General features: G+C 43.1%; 1 protein-coding gene across 1 annotated transcript in view; it reads right to left on the bottom strand.

Annotated features, from left to right (window-relative positions):
- The window catches only part of LOC146189681 (neprilysin-2-like), a 38899-nt gene continuing 13742 nt past the window's right edge, over positions 1 to 25157 (bottom strand). Inside the window, exons 7-11 of the mRNA XM_084605321.1 lie at positions 24556 to 24918; positions 19110 to 20275; positions 17032 to 17277; positions 15106 to 15382; positions 1 to 150 (exon numbers count right to left, since the gene is read on the bottom strand). Coding sequence (XP_084461447.1) covers positions 1 to 150; positions 15106 to 15382; positions 17032 to 17277; positions 19110 to 20275; positions 24556 to 24918 — 2202 coding nt within the window. The remainder of the gene's footprint in view (positions 151 to 15105; positions 15383 to 17031; positions 17278 to 19109; positions 20276 to 24555; positions 24919 to 25157) is intronic.

Genomic DNA, 25157 nt, shown 5'->3' with positions numbered 1-25157 from the left:
TCAGAGTACAATTCGGGGATGGCTTGTTTCCGTTCGGTGCGGAGTGGCCATGACCGTGACCGTTCTCTTCACCGCCATGGTTTCCTTGGCTTCCGTGGCCGTGGTGACCGTGGTGGCCGCCATGGTGCCCACCATGCTCACCCCGAGGAGCTGAAAAAAATTCAGGAAATAATTATTTGTGAAACAGTTACAGTTGTTTATAATTAGAGGAGGTGGAAACAGAAAAATTAACTTGCAAATAAGCGCAGATGCTTACAGACAATATACACCACAGAAATTGAAGTGTGACCAACAGCAGTGGTGTCTCCTCACCACTGATGTATCGCAGATTACAGCATTACATATACTTAATTGTAATACGCTATCATGATAATACAACACTGGTGTTAGTGTGTAACATCGTTATCGAGAATATTAATATGAAGACAGAGTGTACGCACTACTCAAAAAGCAAATTTCGTCTATTGCTGAACTTCACTAGGCAGAAACATTAGATCGGACGCTAACTGCGCCGGCCACGACTCCCTACATAGACCTATTGAATCTTTAGACTACTTTATAACTATCATGACCCTCATGCTCTCTGTGGTAACCAGTGGCTGGAGCGAATATCTTGTAAGTTGCTCTCCGGCCAATTCTTTTGCAGTATTTTGACTTTGATAGCTACGGAAGAGAATATGCAGTGAGCAAATGAAAGATCCAGGAATATGTCTGAACCTGGGTGTTCCTGTACTGTGCAGTGAAGTAATATACTTTGTAAGCGGTATATTACTTGCTGTTCCCGAGTAAATATGACTAATTAACGTTACTTAATTCAGGCTTATATTTTATACAGTGCATGTATGTTCGAAATAGGCTATCTAGCTTTATATAACGTCATGCTGTAGCATAAAGTAAATATTTTAATCACATTTCACTCATTAGTATAACTTAGATTATTTGTTTGAGGATATGCATTATCGTCATCGTCATCACCATCATCATCATCATAAGCCTGACTATACCCATTGTAAGGCGGAGGCCTCTCCCATATTCCTCCAGTTAACCCAGTCCTGTGCTAGCCGCACCCGCTTGAACCCTGCGAGCTTCTTAACCTCATCCGCCCACCTAACTTTCTGCCGCCCCCTGCTACGCTTTCCTTCCCTTGGAATCCAGTTTGTTATCCTAAGCGACCATCGGTTATCCTCTCTTCGCACTACATGTCCTGCCCATGCCAATTTCTTCTTCTTGATTTTCACTAGAATGTCATTAACTCGGGCTATTTCTCTGACCAAATCTGCAGGCTTCCTGTCTCATAATGTTGTGCCATTTTTCGTTCCATAGCCCTCCGCGTTGTCCGCAACTCAATTAGAACCCTCTTCGTGGAGTCATGGCATGCGGACCCTAATTATTTTAATTTTTTCTAACTTTGGTCACTTCAGTATAGGACAAAATTCCATGAGACACCAGTAAACACCATGCCTTGGCTAATGAATGTTAAGAGTAATTAGCCTTGGTGTACGTTCGATAATGGCACCCATTCTCATATCGTGTACCCTTTAAGACTCGTGAATGGTAAGCAAGTATATTCATTTCCTATGCCAGAAACCAAAAAGCTTTACGACAACGCGATACTTGCGTGCGAGGGGTTCTCTCATATCGGACTGAGATTTCTCGTTGCTGTTAGAACGGAACTTGTCATAATTTTTAAAGTCAAAAGTCTTGAAATCGCTTCGGAAGCAAGACAGGATCTCGTTTATTATTGCCCTAAAAGGCATTGTTCGCTGTGCGAAGGTAATTGCATGGCGTCCTCGCTTATACAGACCAGGAACGGCGAGCTATTTACTTCGCACGTTATATCAGATGCATTAGTGGACAATTTCATTCTACCCCTGACTCAACTGACTCCCACCGACAGAATTGAGGTTTCTCTCTAAAGTTTTGTAGCTTCAAACGCGCGACTGTGGTAGCTCAAACCTGGAACATGTTGATCTTAAAATTTTTACTTGCAGAAAACTTTACCTTAACTTTATCATAGCAAGCTACAAAGAGGCCGAAAGATGTTCACAGGTCCATGATTATCATACCCCTTTTAACTGTGAGGCAACACATAGTAGTAAAATACTGTTATGCACATACTAATGGGAGTGGTCTAAACTTCGAAATGATTATGTGCAAGGGATGCGTAACAGACGCCTAGGCGTTTTCTAGCGCTACCGTCCTATTTTTCGATGCCTGTAACAATTCTTTATTTAGCCACTAGTTCTAGTTAGCGGGCCAGCCTTGCATGTGAGATGTCACAGATAAATATTTGTCATTACCCTACTGAAAAAACTGTAAGGGGCAATAACCTCACATTTTCTCACACAATCTCACTCATTTCACATAAGAAATCACGTACAAGTCGCATATAATTGCATAAGTTCTCATAGTTTCTTGTACATTATCATAAATTATGTACGATATTTTATGATAATGATGTGCACCGTATGAGACTCTATGCGATTAAATGAGATTTTATGAGGTTATTGCCCCCACCAGCAGCGACCGTCGATAGCAGAATCAATGCGAGAACAACCAGAAGACGGGCGTTCATCTCGTTCTGCTACTGATGGAGCAGCAGTCTGAGACGATTCGGTGAAAGCCTACTATGCGGGCGTACTCTTAAGTAGCAACAGCAGGCGTCTTGAACAATGAGTCAGCATGCTGGAAATTTTCGACGTGATTGAGCGTGGACGTCATTGTAGAACATTAGCGCAAATAACTGATGTTTCCTTCTTCTCAGGTTTCATTCTCACTGTCATTACGACAATGACATTACGACAATGACATTACGACAAAGACATTACGACAATGAACACGTTCTATCGGCAATACAACTGCCGCCATTGTTCATCATTTCCTCCTCGTGTAAGGTGCTGGCTTGCAGTAGAGTTTCGAAATGGTACGTTGAGTGAGTGCATGGAGATTGACAAAACGAAAAGGTGGCTTTGTTTGTTTCGCAGATTATAACGTCCCAAAACAACGCAAACTATGAGGGAAGCCTTAGTGGAAGGCGTAGAGTTTATTTCGACCAGCAAGGGTTATTTAAAGTGCACATCATAGAACATCGCACAATACAACGGTGCAATGCGTCTCGCTCCCTCTAAACACGGTCGCCGAAATCGAACCCTTGTTCACCAGCTCAGTAGTCGAGCTCTTTAGTCACTGAGAACTCAAGACAGAAAATATGAAACATCCATTTAGTCATGCGAACGTAGGTGAAAATGAGAGATGAAAACATTTTGATGGGTTCATTTTTTCTTTGTTCCCCTTTTGCAAAATAGGAAGAAGGTAAAATTAATTAACGACGTATACATGGAATACGGGGGTGCTAAGATTTTTGGGCACTTGCAAAAGTCGTTATGCGACACTATACTAAGCTGAAAAGCCGTAGCTGTACCCCGGCTTTGTCGGAGAAGAGCTTGGCATTGTTGCAAACCCAGCGGCCAAAATAGGTGTGATTTGCATCAAAATTATGTCACAACTGTGCTTTCTGCACCGTTTAGGTTGGAGCCATACCATTTTCGCTTCCCTTTTCTCATGCACCTGCTAACCAAGTCACAGGCTAGTTTGCGATAGGGATTCCCACCGACGGCATATGTGGCTCCAATTGTGTGCAGGGAATTGCATGTTTCGGTGTTATTCAAGAGGTGAGACCGGTACTGCGCCTTTATTTCTTCCCGAAATGAGCTTAAACAAACATATAAACGTGTTCACAGTATCTGAAAACGTCAACGTGAAAAAGATCATAACGAAGATGATGATCCTTGTACTACTGCACTTCAAACGTGTTTTGTTGTCTATAGAGCCATCCGTATAAAATTGCGAGCAATTGTCATATTTTTCTTTAAGAACTAGGAATTCTTGCAGAATGTGTTCTTGCGGTGTTTTCTGTTTACAAAACTGTAAACAAAAATAGCAAACAATACAAAGGCTGTACCATGGTGGAAGTGGATCGTGTCTCGGTACAATATCAGGGAAGACACTTAGTATTTCTAGTTCTTGGAATTTATCCTCAAATCCAAGTAACAAGGGTTTGATTGATTGAAGCCTATTGTTGAACAATATTCTGTATGCACACGTCAAAATAGGGTAGTATATATGTTTTGGTATTTTCAGGATATATGAAAATGTGAGCATGGTCTTTCTAAATTCTAGGGATGATTCGTTTGTGTCTACATAAAGACTGGTGATAGGTGATGTCCAATAAGCGCCAGCTGAAAGAAGAAAACCTCAATTATGTACAGAGTTCAAGCGCTTCAGATATGAAGGCCTTGCTGACCCGTATACTTGACATGAACGACGTGGAAGGGAGAGACGAGGACAGATAACACACAAAGACGAGCGCCAAATTTCAATGTTATTAAGAGGCTGTCGTGACGTCGAATTCATACAAAGCAACACGCCTCCTAAAAATGAAGAACACATTTCTCGGCATCACGTGGAGGCTAGGTGCGATAAGAAACATCTCGTTCATGAACACTAGATCTGCTATCAAGCAAAGAACGGATCACCGCACTTGGAAAACCCTTTAGTGTAAAAGCAACACCCGAAAGAACATAATAATAATAATAATAATAATAATAATAATAATAATAATAATAATAATAATAATAATAATAATAATAATAATAATAATAATAATAATAATAATAATAATAATAATAATAATAATAATAATAATAATAATAATAATAATAATTTATTTTTCCTTTGCTACAAGGAAACGAAAGGAGCAGCCGCTAAAAAGCTGCTTCGAAGAGCAGTTTGACGGGGCGGCTGCCCCTGCATATGACGGCATTTCCCAGCAGAGAAAGTCATGCCCACACAGTGAATAAACAGTCAATGGAGAAATAATTAGACTACAAAAAAGCACTAGGTAAATCAGGAAAAATACATAAAAATAAAACATAAAACGAATGTACCACAACATGCAAGCCAACAAGGCGAGGAAGGCGATAAGAAATATGGACAAACGAAAAAAAAAAAAAAACAGAATGACACTTCATTTTAAAACACCAGCTTACTCCTGAAAAAAAAAGAAAAAAAGGACGTCCTTAAAGGAAGTGAGCATGGAAACCGGCATGGAAAGAAAGAAGGCACCGCGACGAGATAAACACTGAGAACATGAGATGAAACGCCAACAATAACACGGCAAAACGTGAACAATGAGTTTAAAAACCACTGTTTAACAGCGCGCTGATAGAACCAAAAGTCAAACAGGCAACAAAGGCGCGACAGAGTTACAGCAGAACACCGCGACCAGAATGACACATGAGATAGAGAAGTGAAGCGCCAACAATAACGGAGCAAAAAGTGAACAGTGACATTTAAGACCAAATGTTTAGCAGCGTGTCAAATAAAACCAAGGACAGGCAATAAAGTCAAGGCAGAGACAAACAGTTGAAGGTGTGAGTAACGAGCCCTACAGCTAGTATGAAAGGCAGGCAGCTAACAAACCATAATGGTGCTACCTCTAGACCCCTCAAGTTCAGTAAAGAAATTTAGCCCCCTAGAGTTAGGCATGAGGTCATGAGTTGCCTCGCTAAATCTTTCGAAAGTGTTTTGAACATTAGGTTAACCTTTATTTTAGAATCACGTAAACTTCTAAACATTCATCACAGTGGTTTTTAAAAAAGCGTGCTCAACGACAGACCTTCTTCTTAGACTTCAAAATGCTGTCCGAGAAGCATTTATACGTAAACAACACTGTCTTGCCGTTTTCTTCGACATAGAAAAAGCATATGACACAACCTGGAGATTTGGTTCAAGTTGCCGGGCTAGTTGGTCTAACATCTTTCAAAACTGGGGAAAAAAACCATGGCGCAAAAAATTCACACACACAAGAGAGAGAGAGAGACAAAGGGACAATGAACAGGCGCCTGTCCGTTGTCCCTTTGTCTCTCTCTTTTGTGTGTGTGAATTTTTCGCGCCTGGGTTTTTTCCCAGTTTTAAAAGATGGAGATTAGGTATTCTACGCGACCTAGCAGATCTAGGTATTCGATGCCGGATGTTAAACTGTCTAAATGATTTCCTATCAAACCTTTCATTTAAAGTACGCTTGGGCTCAACCATTTCGATGAGCTTTATTTAGGAGAACGGAGTTCCCCAAGGATGTATTTTAAGTAGTACTACTTTGCTTTTTGTAAACCTTAAATCAATAACCAGAGAAATCCCGAAATCCAATATGTACTCGCTTTATGTTGATGATCTGCAGATTGCATTTACAGGGGTAGTCAAAAGTTCCCAGGCCACACGGACTTCTTCTGAGCAGAATAGTTAGGCAGCTACGACAACCTCAAGTCTCAAAATATCTGTGCAGTGTACAAGAAGCATTATTACAATCTCCGAGATAATTAATTGCTTTAATGGTATCTCAAGTGCCAGAATACGCCGACCAGAAGCAGAACCTGGGGCCTGGGAACTTTGGTGTGAGCGGCAAGTACAGCTAACTATAAATAGAGTAGCCACATGGGCAGATAAAAATGGGTTCCAATTCTCTCCACAGAAATCAATAATTGTTCTGTTAACCCTCAAACGAGGCGTGCATACCGCCCCAACCTTAAACTTAAAGAAAACCGTACTACCATTGAAAAGATCTACATAAATTTCTGGGCATTACATTTGATAAAAAGTTGACTTTTTTACCCCACATAAACGCCCTCAAAAAGACAGCATCTCAATCATTAAACAAATTTAAAGTACTGTCAAGAACACAATGGGGGTCCGACAGGATGTGCCTTCTACGTATTTATCGATCTATATACGCTCTACCCTAGCTTATGGAAGCGTATAGTTCAGCGAGACCCTCGTATCTCAGACGCTTGGATCCAGTACACAACATGGGATTGCGCCTCTCTACTAGCATGCGCATATAGAACATCTGAAATTAAAAGTCTATGTTGAAACAACTTCATTGACTGTCACACTGTTATTACTTGGTACCCATACCATATGTGCAAGGCTCAAATATGAAGGGAGCAACGATAGGAAGGTGTTTAAGATGCATGGAGAATCCACAGTCGAATCAAGAGACGAGCGGAAGGAAAAAAGTAGTCTGTATAATGCCACTCTCTCGCGCTGTGTATTGCATATGGTCTTATTGGTCAACTTCCATCAACTCGCAAATGTGCATTGCCCTCTTATGGCGCAGTAGGTGCTGAAAACGTTTTTTAATGCATTGCCGCTAACGTCCCCAATCAGCGATATCACCTATCTTTGGCTGAAACTTTACCTTGAAATCTTTGCCTCGAGCAGGAAGCAAAAGTGCAACTCGATGTCTTAGCGCACAGACCTCACATTTGTCCAACTTAGCTAACTTTTATTTTTTAATAGATGGGTAAAGTTCTTATGCGGAACACCGTAAAGAAGGTTGGTTGCAATTGGGAACAGTACGTATGCGCTGGCACTGATATGCGCAATTGTGGCAGGTTAAGATTTTTTTTTTTTTTTTTTTTTATGGCGCTGCAGCATGCTATTTTTTTTTACCCCTTCTATCGCTCGTTGAACGAAGCTCAGAACTTGAGCTGTCAGGCGTAGTGTGTATTTTTCTGTCTACCAGCTTTTTCAGTGCGGGTTTGAAATGACTTCCAATGGATTGGAGAAAAATATCAGTAAAAACAAAGCTAGCGCCGTTTTCGTGAATTTGGACTCTGGAAGCGCACAGCGTCTCTCTGAATTCCGAGAAGCTACAACCGTCATAACGGAGAAAGGGCGACAGCGCTGAACGCGGGGATTGTATCAAATGAATTGAATCGTGTATCACGCCCTGAGAGTTTACTTTTGCAAGTGGGTTCCGCCCTTTGTGAATAAGATGCATGTTTTTTCTGTAACAAAAAAACATTGTGAGCCAGCTGTTTATTGACGCACATTGAGACTTTTCTTAGAAGATATCGCATCTAGAAAAATAATAAACTTGTCTGTCGGACGATGGATGCATCGTTTCATTCGGTAGAGCTGAAGCTATCGGAAAGTAAAATCTAGAAATATATTTCAGCCGTAAACAGAACACCTGACAAGTATTCGATTGTTAAATATACGTACAACTGACACGTATAGGCGAATGAAAGAGCTGCCTCCTCCGCCAAAATCATGCTCTCTTTCCCACCCTCCCGAAACTCACGCTGTGTTACCGCAAATTCTTAAGTTGGTGTCAAATTTTTCTTCTAATTGAAACCTTTTCATTGGTGAACAATGCATCATTATTGATAGGCTTAAAAACGATTGCCAATCGGCTGACTAGTGCTCCTTGAGCAGAGGTCACAGCTGCAGGCCCAAAGAAAACGACAGTGTGCAACAGTGACATGAAAGATATAATGCGATTATTGAAGGAAAGGACACCGCACTATAAGACGGTGTGAGACTGGCCCTTTGTTACTCCGAAGAATTAAGCAAAGATTTAGCTTTGCTAAGCACAAGTATACAAACGAAGCATTATTTAGAACACGTCTAGCTAAATTTTGCACCGTTCAGCTTTCCTTTCCCACGTCTTGACATGTGTAGCCAAATTTTTAACGGGTGTCTTAGGCTTTTATTAGTATGAAGGAGGCCTAGTCAAGGTCTTCGTTGCAACTTGTTCACAGGAGATGAGGACGGCGAAGACTACGGCATCCGAAACGCAGCGGAATAAGAAACCGGCTACCAAGAAGGCAGTCATATTTTGTTTTCTTTCCTGTTTGCATTCGAAAAGGCAGTGCTGTGAAAATCACAATTAAATTACAATATCACCCAATAAAAGAAACGCGAAATGGTGTCGATGAAAATACGGCAGTATTTTCTAGAGTCCGTGGCTAGGATTAGTGATGTTTTCAAGAGACATTTTAATGGATCACGCAGCCCGAGCTGGCGTGGTTTTTAACCCATGTTGTTGTATTTGCCGCGTAATATTCTGTGTGTGTAAAATCGGGTTAAGCACTTGGCAATAAAAAAAAAATGGCGCCGTGGGCTAACGCATTGGCCATGATCTCTTTGCCGCGTTTTCCTGGGAGGCTGCCCTTCTAGCCACGCAACCTGCAGATCAGTTACGGCTGGTCGAGCGGGCTAAGCTAGAAGGAACAGCCAGAGGGCTCCTGGACTAAGAGGTCCTCCTGGGAGTGTTTACATTTTTTTTTTAATAAAGTTTTTTCCTCCTCCTCCTCCTCCTTGCCGCGTTTTGGGTTCTCAACCCACTTGTGGCGAGTTTCTTTTTTTTTCAGACGGTTGCTCGAAGGAGACTCGTAGCCACGCCGGCGAAATCAAAAGATGCGGGTAGTAATGTCTCTGAATCAAACAATAAGAAAATGTGTTTCAGTCTTTCCCATAATTTCGATGGGTGGTCTTACAGAGTTTGTTTCAAATAATTTGGGCGCTGGCGTTGAAAAGCTCTCACTGACACATTTGCAATAAACTGACTTTAAAGGCTCATCGCCTATAAAGCAGGATTGATTAACATCGTAGCGCGCGCAAGCACTCATTTGAGGTTGTACCTGCTACGTCTCTGGTCACGACTCACCACAGCTCGTGGATGAGTGGAAAGTTTTGTTCTTACTATATCGTCACGACCGGAGTTTTGCGTGGTCCCTACGGACGTTTCTATAGAACATGAAATCTTGGGGCTGTGCTTTGTTGCGTTGGGTTTAATGGCACATGAGCAGCTACGGCTACCATGCGCCAAGCCCGAGGTTAAAACTTGCGCGTACGGTGGAGTACAGGTGACTTCCTCGATAGGTTTTTGAGCTGTCTTCTTCCTTTAGAAACAATAACAGTTACTTAAAACAAATATAAACATAAAGCACAAGCCTTAAGCACAAGTCAACTTTCACCGAAAACAATGGTGAATGGAATGGAATGTGTTCATTGCATAATTGAGTATTTTTTAAATTTTTATGTTTAGTCTGTAAAGTCTTGAGCCTAAGGGGCCAATCTCGGTCAGCTCATCTCCACCTTTTTTTTTTTTTTTTTTACATACGGATTTCCCTTAATTTGTGAACAAAAATATTGGGTTCAGGCATGTGTGTCCAATGCAGAAACGGTATAAAATCACTTCTATGAAACGTTTTTGATGTTTATAAAATGCCCAGTCCCTCAAAGTGGACTTTATCAAGGGTAGTTCATTATCTGTTTCTCTATTTCATGCTGACTTTCGTTTTTGCTTTAGCTTGCGGTGTACCATTATTATGCAGTCTCTGTAAGGCACATTTCCGCTCTTGATTTGTTTTCCACCACCTTGAGCAGTTTTCTGCCTCAGCGGGCTTCAGCAAATGTCATAAGTTTTTTATATTTTACCAATGTTAGAAAGCAGAACCAGGTATGAAAGACTAAAAACTCTTTACCTCATTATCTATAATTATCTAAAAATTAATAAATCAGACTACTTTGAGATCAAAACTAACGAGACATCAAGGCATCGTCATAGTAGGTTCATTCCATTGCCGGCTATAAAAAATAATTGCTTCAAGTTTAGTTATTTCCCGCGAACTTGTAAGGACTGGAACTCTCTTCCAGATTCTGCTGTTCGATCATCATCATTATCTGAATTTGTACGCCATTTAGAAAATTTCATCTATGGATCTATGGTGATGAGGTTCTATTGCTGTTGTGTAGGATGGCTGTTGTTCCGATTTCAGTGTAATTCATTTTTGTTTTGTTTGTGTGTGTGTGCATTCAGAGACAATTTTTGATTGACTATTGATTTTGATCGTGTTCTATATTGCTCATTTTTCGTTTTGTATTTTCCACTCCTGTTACAGCCCCTTATGGTGGCTGACAGTATTAATAAATGAAATGAAATGAAATATTAACACAGTATGGTTTTTTGTAAAGGACTATGACAGAAATTCCGCATCAATACTGATCTAAAGAAATTGATGGGGAAAAGGGCTAAAAGAGATTCACATGACTTGCGAAATTTTCTGGAAAGACCGTCAGGTGACAGGGTTTTGGAAAGTGGCTTACGATCAATTACGTCTTCCAGATGAGGAGCTTATCGCCTTGCGCTCATCCTGATAGCGCGGCTGGATCATAAACACAATATACTCTACGTAACCATCATCATCAGTACTTGCGGTCCAAAAAAAAAAGATAACTGTTATGATTTGCATACTTGGTTACCATCGCATCTGAATCAGTGAGCAAGGCACCATACCAAAAGAATACTGTGACTCGTTTGGCAGCCGCAGGCGACGTTCATCCAGCAATGACTCCATAGTTGACTACTCATCTTGAAAAACGTGACTGATCTGACACGGGTTGCTCTAAAGCGTTCTGCACCGAACTTTTGAGGGTGACATCTTACAGCACCGATTTCCTCTATGTGCAGGCCAGGAGCCTCGCATTTAAGGTTGTACACATAATAAAGGCTATGCAGCTAGTGTTAATGTTAAACATAGTTGAAGATCTGGCTGTACCAATCTCAATAGCTCTGTCAAAAACTTCTTGCTTAAATATCTCCTAAGCTGCGAATTATGGGAAACTTAAGTCAATGAAGCAAGGATACAAAACTGCCCTCATTCTCTGCGCGAAGTCGCCCTCGTTTAAAACCGAAGCGTTCAACTTCCACAGCGCCCACTGCGGCTGTAACGTTGGACGGGGACTTACTCTAATCGGAACAATTACCCTGGAATTATCAGAGAAAGAAAACGGCTTGACATCGCATGAAATGCGCCGTGGAGATTGGTCAAAGCGTGAATGTAAGGCTTCTCTAATGTATGTTAAGGTGGATGAAAATCCAGCATAAATTAAACCTGTGCTTTCAGTGATAGTTGATAAAACATGAATGCTCTTATCGGCGTTTTGACTAGGTCCTGTACTGTCATGTGTGTCGCAAACGCAATTGCATCCGCCCATATCAATACTGAATAGCGATTGAAAACTTGGAGGCGTACAATATCGGCGAAAAACCCCCTGCTCGCTGCACCCAATTATTTAAAGCATACACATTGATAAACTTCCACGATTCGCCATGCCGCCAAAAGTAAAAAAAAAATAATAATAAGGCGCCCTTCTGCGTCAAATTGGTGCAGAAAATCATGACATAAATACTCTCTTTGAATAACAGGAAGCGACCCGAGTGAGACACACGTTGTAACCAGCTAAAGAAGGCCCGCAAGGCTACCTCCGTGTCGAATTCCTTTTTTATCTCAGTCTTTTGAGCAGCTACAATTCCTAGTCTACTGGACAAAATCAACTGGTGGAGCCGTACCTGTTTCTGTCGAATAAAGTCTTCTACTACTACTACTAATAAAGTCTTCTACTGTTTCTGCCTAGCTCGCATGAGTGCTCGCCATGGCGACCAACGTGCAATTAAGTCAAGCATCAGCAATATCTCTCGCCAATCAGGAAGGTGAAAACTCTCTGCAGCTGGCACCCTTTCTCTCCGATCTGAAGGTGCGGAAAGGTCGTGCTTCTCGGAAACTATGCATTCTTCAGAGGAAAAAAAACTCGCTAACAGGCCACGCTTTGAGGCCATACATGAACATGACACATCCACACCCAAACCAACGTTTCCGTCAGGGCTTAAACTACTAGGCTGGCGCTAGATGCCTAGATGGTACAGCCGACCGTGGCATTAAGAATTCGGGCAGTTCAGGAACTCGACGCCGCAGCCACAACGCCGTCCCCGTATTTTTCCGGCTCGCGCACAGAACAGGCACGCACGTCAAGAATGTAATCAGAGGCGCAGTGAATTACAGGCGACTGGTTCACCAGGCTTTTACACATCTGCCAAAAGACGTTTGCTGACAGCTGATCCTGCCCTGAAGCTTAGGTTAGCTCACGCTGAATAAGAGTAACGGCACCAAACACTAGAATTTTTTCACGTGGCTATGGGCCGGTAGATTCGTCGCAGATTTGATAGGTTTAATGGCCGACATGACACCTACAGCATTCAAAACCTCTTTTGCATTCAAAATACTCTTGCAAATGTCGTCAACGACATGGCTGCCAGTGCGGAGCTTATCAGTGTACGACACCATGCACTCCTCCTTAGTATGGGCGGATCACCAACATTCATCACACCGAGGAGTACGGCAGTGACAGCATATAAGTCCAGCATTGTGGCAACAAGAAAACAGCGGAGGCCTTCCCGCCATTAACGACAGACACTGCAGATCACAACCTGCAAAAAGATGGGGCACATCGTTGACAGCGACGCCATCAGCATGCGTCAGGACAATGTCACGGTTAAAAGTACCCATCCGCTTCATTTCCGAAAATCGCCAATGTTCCACGGTCATGAAGGTAACTTTTCCACAGGGGTGAAAATTCACGCATGTAAAAATCTTCCAAAAGTTCTAAGGGCCAAAGTGCAGCAGTCGACTGTGGAGCGGGCCGCGCAAGAAGTCCAGGAGAGAGGGATGACGTGGCCTCTGCGTTCAAGCAATATGTGAGGACAGGTTACTTTGCGGGGGGTCTGGCTACTGTGAAGTGCCGAATCCTCACTGGCACCATCGCCGCGGAAAATCCACAGTAGGCGGTGAATATATCTGCCACATTACATACTGGGGGTTTCATCCAGGACACTTTGGGCAGAGATATGACTGTTAGAAATGAGAATGGACCTGCGCACGAAATTCAGGCAGCGATGCACAGAGCTAGAAAGTTACTGTTTAGCACGTGCACATGCTTAAGGCCGCGAGCAGAATAACTGACCTGCGCACTTCGTCGTAGGTTTGAATCACGTTTGTGACTGCATGCTGTTTGTTTTATTTACTATTCGCCAATCACACAGTGCGTGACATATTTTGACGACGGCAGAGGGGCTTCACTGCCTCGAGGCTTCGTAAGAATTCACCGGCACGCGATTTTCCGCGTTCTGCAGACGCTCTGTACCATCTCGCATGCACAGAACAAAAGATTGCGCTTCGGCCAATGTAACGTAGGAGTCATTGCCCCATCGCCTCAGTGATTCCTCTAAGAAACCTGATAAAGCTCAATATCGAGGGAAAAACAAATATCCGCCCGAAGACCGAGTGTCAATGTTTGTAGTTAGAGAGCAAGGATCCGCAGCATGGAACACAACTTTTCACAGATTAATATATTTCTCCTGTTCGTAGCTGCTGTTTAACTTTCTTACTTTGCTACGTTCAAAGGAGCAGTTGAACGATGCCGCATCCGGCCTGGTACCGACGGAAGCGCTCTGCATCTGTCAGGCATTCGGAACTCCGCCCCTATCGCACTGTAATTAGATTGTCGTGCTTCAATGACCGCTTACCTTTGTCTGGTTGTGTGTGAGTTTTTGTTCAAGAACGGCATCAACAAAGCTGGTCGATGCACTTCGTCATCGCAGTAGCAAACTCCATAACAAAGCTCACCTAAACTGCCTAGCACAGCATGCAGCAGATTAAAGCGTGTTATCCCACTTCCACTCCCATCCACTCAAGTTACTGACATTCTAGTGGAAAGTGAGAAGAAATGGGCATGGGCAGGACATGTAGTGCGAAGAGAGGATAACCGATGGTCGCTTAGTGTAACAAACTGGATTCCAAGGGAAGGAAAGCGTAGCAGGGGGCGGCAGAAAGTTAGGTGGGCGGATGAGGGTAAGAAGTTCGCAGGGGTCAAGTGGATGCAGCTAGCATAGGGCCGGGTTAAGTGGAGAAATATGGGAGAGGCCTTCGCCCTGCAGTGGGTATAATCAGGCTGATGATGATGATGATGATCCCACTTCGGACAGGCAGGCGCTGATCAGAGGTGGCTTAATCTCGCACCCAATAGCCTTTATTTGCAGCCATGTAACAGTTTATTTTTTATTACATTAAGGAGATATTACCCCATCATTTTCCTTGCACTTCAGTGCCCATGCCTCAACCATATTGTGCTCTTGTCCGGTTCTAGGCAGCCATAAAGCGCATCCAATTCTAGCGTATACCACATCACCTAACACCCTACAGCAGCCTATTGAAATATAGAATTTTTGTTTCTTATAGAGTTTGCACGTGCAAAAAATCCTGCGGGAGCACGAAATAACCTGGCTGTGGAAGAGATGACGAAAAATGACCGCATTTTCCAAAGGTCTGGTTTCATCTCGACAAAAACAGCGTAAAGAAACGACAGAAGCTGCAGATAGACAATTTCATTTCTCTTTTACACAAAAACACAGTTTGGCGCCACCTTGGGTCGCTTTGTGTCGCACATAAAAGATCGACGGAATTCGGTAGCGTTCATGGCCAGGTTACACATGAGTCGCGCGTCGAGCTGGCCGCAGTGGTGGCTGCAGTAGCTGACGTAAAATGTCTGAGTGGTCGTCAGCATTTCGAGTGACTTTAGACGCAGCGGCATCACGCCCGGGGCCTGTGCCGAGCTCGTCCGCATTGCGACCAGTGCCACCTCTAGGGCGAATAGGTCGCCCAGCAGCCGGCGTTCCCTGGCAGACTTAGCTTGGTCCAGCCTGTTTACAAGCAAGCAGTGATCTCTCATCATAATCATTGTCCCTATATGCGACAAATTTGCAAGAAAGAATGTAGAAGTAGTAAAAAACCATTTTTGGGAAAAATGGATTATGGGTTAAAGCAGGGGGTGGACCCGTCGTCCGGAAACCAAATAGGTTTCCCCGCATGCTCAAACACATTTTCCGCACCCAGCATTTACACAATAGAAGTGAGTTCTGCAAGACTTTTGAAGCCATTGTGTTCTCAAAGCCACAATTATGCTTATACATCTAATTAACAAAAACAACGTCAACAAAATTAGTAAGTCTTTCTTAAATGCGTAATTACTGAATGCGTGGTTATCTTGTTCAACATATAGCCTTGAAGAAGGTACAGGTCAACATGAAGCATATCACCGTGATTCATCTAGGCCCTGCCGTATTGATATTGTATACATGACATCGCAGCTCTCAAGAAAACCTGTTTCTCGACCATCGTGGGACCACCATCTACGTCGCCTCAGCATTTTTCCTACCAAACAATACATTGACATGAATATTCTGCACGGCTAGAAGCAACAGTTTATCATCTGAAGATGATCACTCGTGATGACAACTATAACAGACAGATCAGTCGGTGAGTGAAACTCTACGACTGCATTTGTAGACTCAGCCAAAAAACACAGTTTATCCAATCGACGTTCCTGACCATACGCCTGCTGAATTCAACCTGTTGATGAAGTCATATCTTACCACCTTCACCAAAGTGACGCTGTCCGGGTGAACATTGTTAGCAAGAAAGCCCTTCGTAGCACAAACATGCTCGCCAGGTGCGCGTTCATCAGAACACCAGCTTTCAACAGCACCAACACTCTCACGTTCTTTTAGAATAGTCTATAGCAGCAGCAAACTACAGAACAAACTGAACAAGTTTCTAAAGAATTATCTTTTCTCTCTCCTGTACTGCCTCTTTTTTGTACATATCTTAAGTGAATTAGCTATGATTATTCGCAGCGAAAGATACACTGCTACAATATCGGCTAATTTCTATTAGAAAAGTTGTAGGCTCCTCTCCAATTTAAATCATGATCGCGAGTGTCATAACCAGCTGCAGTGTGGCTTCTTAAGGATAGGGGCCTTACCGTGTGGCCTCAAAATCACTTCTTAGAAGCGATGAGAAACCTTAAGCGAGCTTTTCATCCTCACATTTACAACTGAGTCCCTATCCTTGCCGTTAAGCCTCCCTGAAGTTAAATCACATTCATTCATCCTTACCAGCTATCGGTTACAGAACCGTGCATATATTGCATCTTCTTAGCTTTATGTTTTTGCCATATTAACGTACACTAAATATCATCTCGCTACTCTACTTTCTTAGGCACCTCAAATTTGAAGCTATTTTGTCGGCATTATTTGCTAGGCTGTCTCTCGTGTTAGTGTGAAATATTTTTTGTCGTACCTCTCACTGATTTCTGCTGTTCTTCGGAAACGTGGGTATCTCGCGACATGAAATTCACAGAGCATGAAATAAAACAAGGTGCAGTCGAGTTGCACACGGTATTTTGAAAAGTTATACATCTAAGATGCATGACTGTTTTTTCGCTATATTTCTATGGCATAGGAGTCTATTAGCTCTCTTGCTCTTTTATATTGCCTGGAAAGAAGCATACCTGCAAGCAGGCTGGTGGTGCTTATTCGTTAGCCACCAGGTTGCGTGCCGACCCAGCCTGTCTAGTTCTCGGCCGCGCAGATCCACGGAACGCACCAGCTGTCTGGCCAGCTGAAAGCCTAGCCCCGCGTAAGTCATGGCGGCTGATCCTCCTGGCAAATACGCCGGCGGGAAGATGGCGGAGAGGCTGACCTGGAGCTCGTTCAGAGTGTACACGTACTGTACGCTGCCTGACCACCATCGGTATCTGGAAGAGGATGTACGCGTGTCCAATTTAAGCTCGCAAGCGCCTCACAGAAAACAACTCTGGCAGTTTTCAAACATTTGCTGAACATTAATGCTGTAGTGACGCATGCAAACTGTCATCACCTTGCAACTTGAGCTCTTTCTCTGACAGAACAAGAAATTATAAGTTCCAATCGAGGTTTAGAGAAGAGCAATCTTTAGGTGTCATCTCAGAGCGACCGATGGCATCAGGCGGAACCGGCATTACGCTCTCACTTACTATTAGAACGTACACAAAGGTTAAGGAAACTTTGTTACAATGCATCATTTAGTTGCACTATTTTACAAATAAGCCGCCTATTGAGTTGGCGATACAATCATCTTGGCAGCGAAAACTGCTACCAGAAGTGAGCACGGCCGGTATTTTATGAAATGCTTTTATTAAAGACTGTTGTCATTGACCATATTCTGGCGCTGCGTACTTCGAAGACAAATATCAAGGATAGATATTCGTAAGCGTCGCGACACAAGTGGCGCTGACGTTTGTAAGTTAGAGCCATTTTTTGACATGTATCACAGCTTTAATTGCTTCCATCAACTTTCTTTTTCTGCCCAAAAAATTAGTGTGCTCCATTCATGACGCAAGTGTCTATATCAACCTTTATTCTGAGAAAGACTACGCGATTGCGACAATTTTGCGAGATATTGTTTTGTATCATATATGACACATCATGCAGTTAGGGGTTTGTTGGGTTTAACGTCCCAAAGTGACTCAGGCTATGAGAGACGCCGTAGTGGAGGACTCCGGAATTTTCGACCACCTGGGGTTCTTTAACGTGCACTGACATCGCACAGCACACGGACGCCACTCCGTTTCGCCTCCATCGAAACGCAGCCGCCGGTACCAGGAGCGGATCTAACTGAACGAGAATTACATTATGGATTACCAAACGGAAATTTCATGGCAAAACACTTTTTTCACAAATTCAGACAGGCCGGATATAAACAAATCACGACTATAGCCCTTTACGCCCATCTACAACGGTGCTTTCTCAACGCTTTCTCAATGCTTTCTCAACGCAAGACTTTGAAACTAGCCGAGTCTCTTGACATAGTGCAGCATTGTTCGTAAACCCAAGCTAAATTGCTCGAGCACTGAAGGGCGGACGGCAGCGGATTCTTTGCACTATTTGCAAAAACGTATATAGTCTGTCCAAGTTCCCTTCAAAATTTCGCAGTGGCGTCATGTGGTAGGTACCACGTTGTTATTTGCCTTGAGGAGTGCTCTTATTTTTAATCATTTCTTCCATCTTTTATCCCTCTGAGCATGATCTAGAGCTCTTACAGAGAATTTTTTCTTCTACATTTTTGTTTTCAATCGTCTATTTCTTTTGACCCGCGAGGGATGCTAGGTCGCAATTCTTTCTTTCTCAGGCTAACTACATAACGTCGTCTTTTCTCTCGGCGGTCAGTGCACTAAATAGTGAACTCTAGTGCACTTTCACTATGGCTACCACATGGTGCCGAATGAGCGCAGGAGCTCACTGTCGCGTCTGCCATACAATGTAATACCAACACCTTTATTAGAATAACTAGTAAAAGAGGGGAAGTAATCTGAACTCGCAAAACTATGCAAAATAATTCGAGTGTGGTGTATTTATTTCCTGCTATGAAACTATGGAACACCACAAATTGACAACAATTACCCCTAACTTCTTAGAGTCCGCGACTTAACCATCGTGATAACAACTGCGAGCACCTTGTGGAATATGAGGCAGTGTCAGACTGTCATTATATTTTACAACTGGCGATGTTCACAGCACCATAACTTGCACAGATTCGGTTATGTCTCACCTGGACGTCATGAGGCTACCGTAGTATGGGCTCCCCAGCGCTGCCCTCAGCGCCTTCCGTGATTGGAGCCAGGTATCAAAGAACGTATTCGCGACTGCAGAAAAGTTGGCATACAGCACGTCGAGAGAATCCGAGTGCAAGTATGGCTCGGGCGGCCATATCCGCTTCGACATTAGCGAAGCGATTTTGTTGTGGGCTTCGGTCTTCGTTGAATCTGTTATTCTCCGTGACGAATTCACTAATTCCACGAGAGCTGCAGACGTCCAGCTCAACGCAGCGATAACTTTGTTCCTCTCGTTGGCATCGAACGTCTTTTCAAACGTGGGCGCCAATTGTACAATTCCGAAAGTCTCTTGGACTGCGATGAAGCACTGGACTTGCATGCTAGTGTCACCCGCTAGAGGCGACAGCACGCCGAAGTCTGCGTTCACGACCCAGGCGTACGCGTACGCGAACGTCCAGCCAAGGACGTTTAGAAGTCTACTGTATGTAAGCGAATCCACAATGTGGCCAACACGGGTGAATTGTTGCTCGTTGAAAATAAGCACTGTCGTTGAGGCTGAAATGTTGATAACGGTGTTTAAGTACTTGTCCAGCAAGGTTGTCCACTGGTCCGGAGACACATCATTTCCGAAGATCATAGTAGCATCACTTAACGGAAGAAGAACGTCGAACCTTTTTTCTGCATCGTGGACGTCATCAGGAAGTAGGATCGTTTTAAAGGCCATCTCATCCTGACGCAGTTCCCTCACTTGCTCATCGTTCAGAGTGAATTCGCTGTCACTCAGAAAGAGTGACAAATTATGAACAAGAGCCCTGTAGGTAGCGTCATTGGCGCTTGCTAGCAGTTGCATGCGCAGAGTGGGTATTTCCCCGATGTCTCCGATGATGATGACAGGAGTATCGTGGCGCACGGCCACGGTCACGTCAAACCATAGAGCAACTCTCCAGTTTACGGCGAGGTCTATGAGGATGTCCAGCACCTTGGAACTGTCGGCTCCTTTTCTGAAAGGTTCGGTGGGATACGGCCACGGAATTCCACGCTCCCGCATGAAGCCCACGAAGTCTTTGACGTTCGTGGCATCACGTCGATCCGTGATGCATCTGGAGAAAGCAGCGAAGGCTTTGGCTGCCGCTGAGGAGCTGTGATTAGAGGCCAGGTCGGGCTGCGTAGAAGAAAGCAAACGCAGTTGTTGGATCAGCTTTTGCATTTGAAATACGGAGCAACTATCATACAAACCGCACCCCGCCGGGGTGGCGCAGTGGTTACGGCGCTCGACTACTGTTCCCAAGGACGCGGGATCGAATCCCGGCCTTGGCGCCCGCTTTTCGATGGAGGCGAAAAGAAAGGCGCCCGTGTGCTGTGCGATGTCAGTGTACGTTAAAGAACCCCAGGTGATCGAAATTTCCGGAGTCCTGCACTACGGCGTCTCTCATAGCCTGATTCGCTTTGGGACGTTAAACCCCACAAACCAATCAATTATACAAACCGCTGTTCATTCGACAATTAAAAGCCAGGTCTTGACAACTATTAAGGCAAATTTAGTCGCAGCTCGTCACATAAGTATGTGGCTAGGTTTTAGTAAACGACAGGGTAGCAAGTGTTAGTAGTAAAAATGCAAGTACCCCTAAGTAACTTAATCAACGAAACATATTAAGAAGCACTAACAGTAGAGCGGTGACTGACCATACATTTCTAAAACTATGGTTAAGAAACAACCATATTGTTCTAAGCAAATGTGGTGGTTCTCAACAAAAAAGGAAATATCTGGCATACGCTGTATAATGCTTAGAGTATGGAATGGAGGAAAGACGAGTTAATTTCGGTATACTACAACAACAGAAAGCAACACATTAAACGTGATAACTACCCACCACCACTGAGAGTGCAGAGGCCACAGCGTACCTACAGCCTTTGTCTAAATTAGAGCCCAGGCGGGTTAATTTTGAGTCGCACCATGTGGCGTGAAATGCCTCCCTAGTGTTCCAAATCTCTCGAAAGTAGGAATTTTCACACTACTCTCTGCAACGGCAAGAGTTCTCATCGATGCTAAACGAGCGCCCCACATTTTAGAAGCAGACGCCCTGTACTCTAAACATTTGATGCTGACTTTGGCATATTAATTTCTATTACTTTTGGGCAGCCTCACCATAATATATGTACATAACATGAAGCATGCGTACTGGAAATGAAGCGCTTAGAGTGTACGAGGCACTAGAATCAACGAGAAACTCCTAGCGGCAAAAACGAAATAGCAGAGAATAAAAATCAAGTCGGAGTAACCCGAATAAGTGCGAAAAGCTTACTGTGCATGCCGGGGAATATATTTTTGTCTCTATGTATACCTTTAAATACTCTGCCCCGTGGGGCCACACAAGTTTTAGATAGACATGAGGACATTACACTGCTAACATATTGTGTGTGTGCAAAACAACTACGCTGCTGACGCCGCTGCCAGCGTCACTTTTCGCCGATAGCATTTTTAAATGACTGGAAGAACGCTTAGTTGCAATGTTGTAACGACCTAATTTGTACTGTGTTGTCTTTAATAGCGCATAAGCAGCTGAGGCTATCATGCGCCAAGCTTGAGGTTAAAAACCAGTTTGATGTATATTGGACTAATTGTTTTGGGCTATACTGTGGGTATGATATCAGCTTCTTTTAAAAACTAACAATGCAGGATATGCTGGCACAGAAATTTTCACCTAAAACTAATGCCGGGGGAAAAAAAAATGTGTTCATTGTAGAATTTTGTGAAATGTTTTCTCCTTAGTGTTTCAAATCTTTTACATGAGTATAAGATATGGTTTCCAGTGAGGTCATCATCCCATAGGAGTTTGTCTTGTTTTGTGAGTAGGAAAGTATGTGAGAGGTGTGGGGGACTATACGAAGGCGACATACAACCACTTCATTAAAACGCTCCTGGTGAAAACTTATTTCCATTTTCCCAACAAAGACTTTTGTGGCTGGGACAATTCACGATACATCTTGGTGCAACAAAGAAAAATGATAACGCCACATCTTATGACAACGAGCATGAAGTGAGTGTAAAATCGCTCCATACACTAAGTGATAAGGCTGAATGCTAACGGTTGTTGAAAAACAACAAATCAAGTTTTAAATGGCTCGCGGCAATATCGTACAATATATCTGACATCACGCAACAAGAATATAAAATTACTTTTAACGCTGGATATTCAGTACTATGGTCCAGGTCAAGCAGGTACTCGATATTTTTATTTCAGCTAGCAATCGCTACTGCTTAAAGTATGTTGCCTAATAATGAGCCCGCTTACTACTAGCTTGTATATTATGTCGTAAACATTCATTACCGGGTTAGTAACCATCAGAGAGACGTGTAGTAATAACTGCTGCTACTAGGATTTTTTCAGGAATACACAATACGGTTTCTTCAATAGCGAAGTTTTGGGAACTGGGTTTCAGGACCCATTTAATATTACTTCACTAGCCAGTCCTCTTGTTCCAGTAATACGAACTTTGCACAAAGTGCGAAATTGAGTTTTGAAATCGTTCATAAGCCGCGTGAAACGTTCGATTCTGCATGGATCGATCAAACGACCACATTGATGATAGCCTTACAATTTTTACCTGGTATGTTTCTTGTACATGTGCCTTTTACTGCGATAATGAGTTCTAAATATAAAAATTAACATTTTTAAATCAGCAAAAAGCAAACCGAAATGTAGTTTCAACGTAAGATTATAGCCACGGATGTCTCGAAATGATGACATGGTCGAAATGATGGCACACGATAGCCCTCCCGTGCGCGCATTGAATGGTTAACTGCTGATTGTCGAACTGCAATTATTTCTCTCATAAGACAAAATAATTCTAGTTTTTTTTTAATTCAACTTATTCTGAGGGAATCTCAACGATCAAATAATTTTTGTAACGTCATCAACTTTCCAGTAGTAATAGGCTTGATTGGGGTCCCGCAACGCGAAATTTTAAAACCTATGCTCAGTCCAAATGCTCCCCTGCTTTCAAATTTGGCATGAAAGTTTAGAAGGCCGATTGTAAGTTTCCGAAAAAATGACGTCATTCATAAAAAATCCTGGAGTTTTCTTTTGGGCTGTCTTATGCATTTTGTGCCCTTTGCGATGGGATCCGTGTGTGCTGCAGTTGCCTTTCGTTCCCTTTGCAATTGAATCCGTATATCGCAGTTACGTGTTGTACACGCATGTCTTGATAGTCAATTCGTTTGGGTTAGTGAAGAAAATAACCGTTAAATAAAATATAGCGGCGCATGCAACACCTGCCGTGTGCATTGCGATTATAAACTCCCCCTCCCCTCATAGTGCTCGTGATTCTTTGCTCCCAGATAACGAAATAAACTGAAGGTTGGAGTGGTGTTGGCAATGCCAGGTCCAACATAGGACCACTGTACTACCAGCATATTGCCAATATTGGACCAATGTTTGTGCTGCATGTGTAACTCCCACACAGCTAGTGCGCTTGGAACAACAAACCGAAGCAGGCTTAACTGAAAGTGACGCAGTATACATTGGCGGAGCCTCGCTTATCATATATATGCTGGTTTCTGATAAGACGCATTAGTGCTGATCATAATTATTTTTGTGCCTTTATCAATATTTTTCTTATTGTCATCTTTTCGACTTAATCAGTTCATGGGCTGCATACCACTGGCAAAAAAAAAAAAATGGATAAGACAGGAAGCCTTGTAAAGTTATAATGTCATGGCACCTAGCATCGGTTCTATCCAATTGAAAAGTAAACCAAATATAAACTGAAGATTCGTATACAACTCGGAGAACCCGCTATGTCATGCAGATAAAAATGTCTATTGTTTGACCTGGTGAATCTAATGAATGCTTGTATTAATTTCATACACGAGGTTTTGAACACTACGATAAATCATCGAATTAGCGCCACCTTAAGCTAAACAATTTTGTGCGGTTTCTTAAAGAAGTTGGTGGTTCGGTTGAGTGGTTATAATGAAAAAGCAATATGAAAAACCTCTCTCACCATTAGGAAGTAATTGTTCATTAACGTCTACCAGTTATTTGCTACAAAGCAGAGATAGGCTGGAAACAAAAGCGATTGCTAAACTTGGGAGAATGTTTTACAAATCACGAATTTTCAGAGAAAATGGTATAGCTTTTCTTAGCCGCAGGCTGCGCTCATGGAAACGCCGTTGAGTGGTTAACATTTTAAATGTACTCCAAAATTCACTGGAATAACTCTCTCGTTCCACCACCCGATACAAGAGCCTGAATTGGACACGAATGTTTATTAAGAAAAACAAATCAAAGACCCATTTAAAAACTCGGCTCAAAGTCAATGGTGAACGGAAGTGCTATTGACTTGCAAGCAACAAACAAAATCGATTCACTGGGCATGGCGGGAAGTAACGTGCGTCAAGACACCAATCAATCGACGACTACGATCGCTAGGTACGCTCACCTGCCGGTCCCAGAGTGACTTCAAAACCTGTGCGTTGTAGGCGTGTGCCAGGGTGTAGTCCCCTGCATGAAGCTTGACCTCGCGACGTCCACAGACGTGGGCGTGGAAATCGGTGCATGGGTCGGCGCTCTGGTTTAATGTTGCCAGGATAGACCTTGCATGCAGCACACAATCCTCACTCTCGCAGACATTAGAGGTGGGAAAGTCGATGTGAGGGTACGTGTGGTGCACGACTAGGACAGACACCACGACCAGCACCAACACGAGCGAGACCAGACCGATGGTGACCATCATCCAGGGGGCGAGCCAGCCCTTGAGGCGATGGTGGTCCGCAGAGCCCATAGGCTTGTATGGTGGTTCAATCTGATTGGAAAGGGGGCGATATCAATCTATTCGTTTATTCGCAACGCGACTGTGATGTACGCAGTCAGAGGTTACAGTATAACGGGAATTGTCCCTCACTTACGACTTTAAACCGGAAAATGACAAGGTAACAATGATTAAGGGGAAGACTTAAGGGGAGAACGTCGAATCTAGAATCAATCACACTTCGTGCGGCTAATTAGCTACACCACTTGCTAATAATCCTGGTTAAGTATTTG

This window comes from Amblyomma maculatum, chromosome 5 (genome assembly GCF_055883805.1).
Source record: "Amblyomma maculatum isolate TAMU_Amacu chromosome 5, ASM5588380v1, whole genome shotgun sequence".
In the NCBI taxonomy this organism is placed as follows: Eukaryota; Metazoa; Arthropoda; class Arachnida; order Ixodida; family Ixodidae; genus Amblyomma; species Amblyomma maculatum.
The sequence above is the reverse complement of the archived record's forward strand: the minus strand, read 5'-3'. Positions and strand labels throughout refer to the sequence as shown.